This window comes from Bactrocera latifrons, unplaced genomic scaffold (genome assembly GCF_001853355.1).
Source record: "Bactrocera latifrons isolate USDA-ARS-PBARC rearing strain unplaced genomic scaffold, ASM185335v1 scaffold_53, whole genome shotgun sequence".
Taxonomy (NCBI): domain Eukaryota; kingdom Metazoa; phylum Arthropoda; class Insecta; order Diptera; family Tephritidae; genus Bactrocera; species Bactrocera latifrons.
Window position 1 is genome coordinate 169,323 of NW_017537190.1, and position 7,375 is coordinate 176,697.

At 40.5% G+C, this 7,375-nt stretch overlaps 1 protein-coding gene across 1 annotated transcript; it reads left to right on the forward strand.

The window, feature by feature from the left end:
• Nucleotides 1-572: 572 nt before the first annotated feature.
• Nucleotides 573-1,792, forward strand: LOC108974111 (protein atonal). The gene has a single exon (XM_018941749.1). The coding sequence runs from the start codon at nucleotides 608-610 to the stop codon at nucleotides 1,688-1,690; it is 1,083 nt and encodes a 360-aa protein (XP_018797294.1). The 5' UTR covers nucleotides 573-607; the 3' UTR covers nucleotides 1,691-1,792.
• Nucleotides 1,793-7,375: the final 5,583 nt, after the last annotated feature.

The window sequence follows — 7,375 nt, forward strand, 5'->3', positions numbered from 1 at the left end:
TGTAGGTCTTCAGCGCACAGACCAATCAGCAAAGCGCACAAATCCGAATCTTTTCCACCACARCGTCAGAGCGCAGTGCAGCGCTTCATTGGCCGTGGGAAGTTATGTGAGAGCACGTGCTGTTGATTTTCGCTTAAGTTGTTTTGTTGSCACATTAAGTGTTGTTACTATAAATTGTACGTAGTGGTTGGTGTATTTTCAAATTCCAATACATATACACACATTATGGACATGGAATCCAGCAACAGCTGACACACTCGAAACCTTATAAACGCAGCCCAATAAAAAGGCTCCACAAAGGTCTCAGCAAACACATCAACACACATTCACATCTACACAAGATATTGGAGTACACTAACAACTACAGCGGAGACACGAAGAACGTTGCAACAACGTTAAAGCGACCGGCTGTGTGCCACCACCGAATATGAGAGAGCKTACTCAATAAGATTTACCTGTCGTCTACCTGSCGACCGAACTGTGGTGAATTGCTTGCATGGCAAGGAAGTCGGTATAAATACCACCACCAGGAGACTGTCGAAGGCATACGCATRCAGGACGTGAACGTGTAGACAATTACTCACTATAGTTAACTGTATAATACAACATGTCGTCCAGTGAAATATATCGTTACTATTATAAAACCTCCGAGGATTTGCAGGCATTCAAATCGAATGCGAACGAGATGTTTTTTAATCCGATGGCGGCATATAATCCGCCACCGCTCGTGAGCGCCAATCAGCATCATCATCATCTCCTGGAGCAGCAACAGCAACAGTACAATTGTGCGCCCAACAACAATTTCTTGACCACCAACGGTTTCATCACTTTCGAGCAGGCATCCTCCGACGGCTGGATTACTTCATCACCGGCGAGTCATCGCTCCGAAAGCCCAGAATATGTGGATCTTAATAGTATTTACGCTAATGGTGCGCATAGCGGCGCCCATCCGCTGCACGCGACTGTCACACAATTCGGTTTACATTTGGAGTCGCCACCAGCGCCGACTACACAATTAACTGCTGGTTTGCCTGAGATCACAACAGCGACAAATAGCACAAAAACCAATGCGTCCAAGGCGCAAAACAGCGCTGCCACCACAAAAACGAAGCGTTCTTACACGCGGCGCACACCTAAAGCCGCACCAGCGCCAACCGCTTCACCTTCAGTGCCACCAAYCACCAGTGATGCCATCGTTTCCATTGCGACTAATGCCGCCGCCGCGATTAGCGCCAATCCGCACGTAGTTACCAATACGCCCTACACACACGACTTTCAAARTTTCGACTTTGAYCAAGCTGCTGCTTTATTCGATGGTGACAGCGTCGACGATGAAGATATGGACGATCATATGTTGCTTTTTGGCGGCGATGACGATTTCGAGCCCGCCGATGGTTCCTTCGAACTAGCTGATCAATCGGCTGGCATGCAAACTAAGGATGATGGCACAGCGTCCACACAACCCGGCGCTAAGAAGCGTCGTGGCAAGCAAATATCGCCGGTGGTCAAGCGTAAGCGTCGTTTGGCGGCCAATGCGCGTGAACGTCGCCGCATGCAAAATCTGAATCAGGCCTTCGATCGACTGCGCCAATATCTGCCGTGTCTGGGTAATGATCGACAGCTTTCCAAGCATGAGACACTCCAGATGGCCCAAACTTATATTGCGGCATTGGGCGATTTGTTGCGCTAAGCYGAAAKGAAAGTGCTGGTTCGARGCGTGGCCGTAGCAGTATTTCTTCGTTGTTGTTGTGAGCTACAAATGACTGAATTAGACAATACAAATGTAAATATTTAGTTGAAGTTTCCTTAGTTCTAAGCGTGTGTGTGTTGCTGTATATTTATTTAGACTTAGTTAGGTTTGATAAAAGTAAAATTTAAAAATAAGTAAGCCAAATATTGTACATAAGAAACCGGAAGACAAAATGAAGCCGAAGTTTAGCTAAACAAAAAATAAAATAATTAATAAATTAAGGGATTGACTTTTATTTACTTCATCGCATATTTGGAGCAAGTTCACAAAAAAAGTTAGACGATTCTTCCCTTTGAAACTCCAAGAGTTGCAAAGTTCTTAAATAGTTGATTTTTCGAATCCCTATTTGAACTCTTAAACCTTWATTGTTTGCAGAACGCTAAAAGTTCAAATTCAGCGATGGTTCAGAAAGCAACGAACGTATAATCATACTTAGCGATACTCAAGCGGCACTTTAATCAATCTCCCCTATGAGATCAAATCGCTACCGTTGTGCACCTCCTAACCAAGTGCACCTCATCTGAGTGCTCGGGCGCAAAGCTGATGAGCTCGTCCGCTCCGCAGGATCCATTAACATGGTTGAACATGAACCTTTCACTGGGGCGGGTCCTGATAACATAAAGGCGCTGCTCCACAAGGAAGATGAAGAGGTATGGGAACAAATACATGGCATGCGGTATGCCAAGTTGCTAATGGGGGGTTATAAACTCAGCAAGTTTACATATACAATTAACCTTCCTATGGATAAACTCAGATTACAGGTCGCATTTTACACKGGCCGCTGCAAKCTGAAGAAGCACTTACACAACATGGGCCTAGCTTCTTGYGTAAATTGTCGGTAMTGCGAAAGGGAGCCTRAATCACTAGAACGCCTGCTAATTGACTGCACAGCAGTCTGCAGACGCAGGTTAAAGGCTCTTGGATCCATTTTTCCAAATAGGAATCACATTGCTTCGCTAGCATTCAGCACCATATTAGATTTTATCAATATTATATATTTAGTAGAGGGTACAATAGACCTATGGTCGCGGTTCGATCAATCAATTATCATAGAATAATATCCCGTCCGAAGCCATTCCCACAACAGTTAGCCAATATAACAAAGTCGGATTCAGTTTCTGCTCCAAACGAGGAAAATTAAATCGTTAGTATTCCACATAATATTTGGGGAACTTGTTTCACTTCGAAAGCAACAACATCCACATTTTCTGAATAATATTGTTTTCGGTTGGAAGTTAAGATATATTTTTATTTACCAATAATATTTCATCTTTTTAGTTGTATTTTGATAAATACCACAACTCCAAGCCGTCTCCGAATTATAAATCCCTTTTCTAAACTTCTCAACTCGTTCACTTGGCCACATTGGTCACTGATTATGTGTCGAGTCAGACTTATTGAAATGTATCTTAAATATAAGCATTTGAATATGAGACTATCTGCAGGTGAATTTTGGTTTTATCTAAAAAACAGTTGAAAGCTCTAAAATTAATGATTAATAGTGGAATATGCATTGGAGCGGCTCGTTTAACCCCTTTTTAATCCTTATTATGAATAAATATGTACATGTATATATATATTTGTATATTTGTATAAATACACGCTACCACTTGTGCCCATAATCATTTGTAAAACATGAAAAGCTGCGAAATTATCACATGAAAGAAGCTTCCGTTTCTCTCACCTTGTTAGCGGCTTCGTTTGTTTGCCTGACTGGGCTCCCACGTGCAATCGATCGCATCGAAACTGTGTTTTCTCAGGCTGCAGACAAAGTGACCAGTCAATTTGTCAATTATACAAATTGTCGACTTGGCTACCCGAAAATCGCCGATTCGCACAATCACGGCCAACGATACAACCGACCGTTTGGGTCCAGGCTTTGGCACAGATTGCGACATGTTGCTAACGTAAGAAAGTCGGCAAAATCGCGTCGAAATGCCACCTGCATGCAGCCGCCAAAGCAGTGCTGGGGCTGCGAAAGCMAGAAGCGGCCAAAGTAGTGGCGAGTACGGTGCCAAGTGGGGTAGAGGATGCACTCTTAAAGGCATCAATAATGAACAATGAATGAGCGGTGAAGCTGCACGCAGTAGCCGAACGAACGCAATTGAATGGTACGCATCGATATGCGTATTGAACTGATCTGAAAAGGGCGGTGAGAGAAATGCCAACGCAACGCAAGCGTGGAGGGTTAAAGGAGYCGAAAACCGCACAATCTTCGTCAAATCGCATGTCTTTGTCAATTTTATGCAGTTTTCTGTATCATTCGCCAATACAAAACAAGGACAAAAACGTTTTTATATAAAAAAAAAAATTGCAGCTACAAAGTGAAGATCAACGTACAGCAGCCCAAATGGCCACTGAGTGTAAGATGAGCCGAGTTGAACTGAGCTGAGCCGACAAAACGTCACCACAACAGCATCTTATTGCGGCGTGTGTGACTTGGGGCTGCGCTTTTTTGTGGTTAAGCCATGAGCTGAAAAGAAATTTGTTATAAGCTTAATTGGTTGTCTATACAACACCTTTTTTTGTGTTGGTTTTTTAGATCTTACTGGTTTTTTCAGCATTTTGTGGGGACGCATGACAAAGAGATTAAGGCATCGTCTGACATTTAGACTGAATCGTTTAATGAACTTTAACACCATCAATTTGTCACTGCTTGTTAGTGTCGAAATTTGGGCACCGCCACTATGATTGAGCGGATGCACGTCTGGTTTTGTGGTGAGGGTCGTCTTCAGTATGAATTACAATGATGTTGAGTTAATTTTGAAGTTTGAAGTTTCGCGCAAGATTTCTAGAACCTCTGATGGTCTCAGTGTATTTACATAGCATAATATTTTGAGTTTGAATTGAAAAATTAGGCTTTAAGAAGTAAGTTTACCTCGTAGTCGTAAAAACTTTTCCTGAATAGCAAACATCCCTAGAGTAATACTGGCGACGGTCACGTGATACATAGACATTCTGGTCCTTAGTAATGCCAGATGAAGGTTTTGTTTAATTTGAGGTAAAGTAAGGACGTATACGTTCTTTGCGAACTTTAAGAGCGCCGTGATATCTATCTTGATATCTTGATTTGATGCTTTGCCTAGTACCTTAAACTGCGAAGCTACTAGATACTTATGACGAGATAATGTTGGAAAATAGCATAGGAGGTGCTCCAGAGTTTCTCTTATGTCTACTWCTTTGCACTTTCTGCATGTCTCGTCGTCTTTTGGCCATCTTCCTTGCATGTGATGTCTTGTGACCTGTCATTAGGCYAACAACCTTCCTGCAGTTCTTYCGAGATCGTGGGACCAAAATGCATGCACGTTTTTATTYGGAGCTCTTGCACATGATCGCGGCGATCCTGCATATTCGTAAGGCATTCCATTTCGAGCTAATCTGTCTGTCAGYCCTATTGGAAATTTCATGGTTAATGTTTTTATGACTTCCGTATTTTCTGAATTAGTTCGGTGGCCAGACGGATGATACTTCACAATCTCATCAGCTTTTCGTTTTCTATTTTGGCCTGAAACCCMACATATGCAGCCGCTTTCCTGCAGCTGCTTTATCTACTGCCTYCCTGCTTTTAAGACATTTTCTAACGTAAAGCGGATTGAGATTGTTGCTCTAATTCCTACCTGACTTTCAACTAAGTGCAAAGACACTTTTCATTCTAAGTGCAAAGACAACCGCCTGGAGATACTTTAGTATTCCGAAAGCTTGCAGAGTCCCCTGATGTCCAGCTCCTAGCAATAGATTCCGGCTCAAACTCCATTAGCTATTTTTGATTCCTCCGTATAGATGTCGTAAGCACCGCTGGCGAGTCGCATGCCCTGGGTCAGCCACTCTCTTTTAGTGTAACCTGGAAGCTTCTCTCACAAATAAAGCGTGAGGGTCCTGTCTCCGATTAAGCCTTTGCCAGGGGCATTTTGTTGTTCTACCCATATTGATTGAAGGAGTTCTCGTATTCACCTTAATAGAGGGAAAAGTTTTCACGGTATTAATAAATGTTTAGTTACATATGTTATATTTAAGATTGATGCTATGTTAGAACCTAATACCTTTTGCCGCCATTTGGATTTGGATCCAGTACTAGTAAGTAAGTCGATGGAGGTCTCTAACGTATCTACAAGATGTATTTTCGYCAAATCGCTCCCCATAGCAAAACAAACTAGTTACGAACTAGAATACCTTCTAACTCAAGAACAGCAAACTACACTAATCCTGCCATCTTCCATATAAGAAATAGGAAAAACTTCTGAAGCAATGTCATACGAGTGCACTAGTCTTAAACTAGTTCACAAATGGCGGAAGATATCCTGTTCAATTTTGGATCGAAACCACTAGTTGGGTTCTAAAAACGAACAACATTTCTGTATTTTAMGCTTAGCCGTCCGATTTTACTGGGAAAWAGGTTTATWATAATAATAAAAAATTAAAAAAWWTTTTWGYTAATTTTCGGTTCGAAATTCTGTTTTGAAGCAATATTATCTGAWGCGTCTGATTTCAGTCAGGTATTCATTCTGCTTATTTCAGTTTTTCGCTGGCAATTATTAAAACACTATTAATTTCTACAATTTTTGCTATTCTGACGTAACATTTTCAGATTCCATTGATGCCGTTGCGTTTCTTCCAATTTCTAGTCTCCTTTTTTGTAAGCAACGCGCACTTTTGCTCCTTTTGAAGTCTAGCCATCATTTTTCTAATACTAACCTTCTATTTGAGGTTCGTAAGTGTGTGTATAGATGTGTGTTTATGCCTATCCTTGCCAACATCCTTGAAAAATGGTTTATTTTTCGGGTTTTGCTTACATTTGTTGTGTGAATTCCTTCAAGCGTAATTGCTAGTAATTTGACTGTTTTTTATCAGAAAAGATTTTTGTGGTTTTTCRTTGGGATTTCGCGTTGCTATTGTGTTATTGTTGTAGGGGTTCGCGGTTTGAGTTTTTTGTTTTGTAAAAAATGCAATTGTWTTTAATTGCTTGCGTAAGCTATAATTTAATCGACACAAAATTTTCGGCRGTAGTACTTCCGTTTTCTACTTGAAGTTATGTTTTTGGTTTATTGTTTGAAGATTTGCCAATATTATGACAATCACGTGATGTCTGAGTGAATGTTTCCAATAAGCAAAAATTGTCTTATACAGTTTTCAAATAAAATGTGATCTTAAGAGTTTTATGCATATAACATTGTTTAAAAATTTTCCAACCATGGTCTTTAGAAGTCAACCTTCCCTATCGCATATGAGCTCAACTCCATAATATTAGATTGCGTTATATAGTCATACTTAATTCTTTTAAATTGGTTCTATTTCAATTTATTTTTGCCATTTGAAGTTCCCGAAGACGAACGAAGAGTTGTGTATATTATTTGTCATAAAGAATATGTATCTGACTTAATGAGTAAATTTTGATACTTCATTAAGCGATGAGTATATGGAATATAATATAATATTGGAAACTTTAGACTTTAGAGTAGAAATTTAGGGTTAGGCCTTCAGATGTCCTATTTGATTGTTCGCAGTACTTTATCATTTGTTGAAACCGGCCATATTGGACCTCTAGAAGATATACCATAGTTGCCTTATAAAGTAATTCTAGTAAAGAAATCTTTTTTAATTGACAAGATATCATCACTAGTTTGAGAT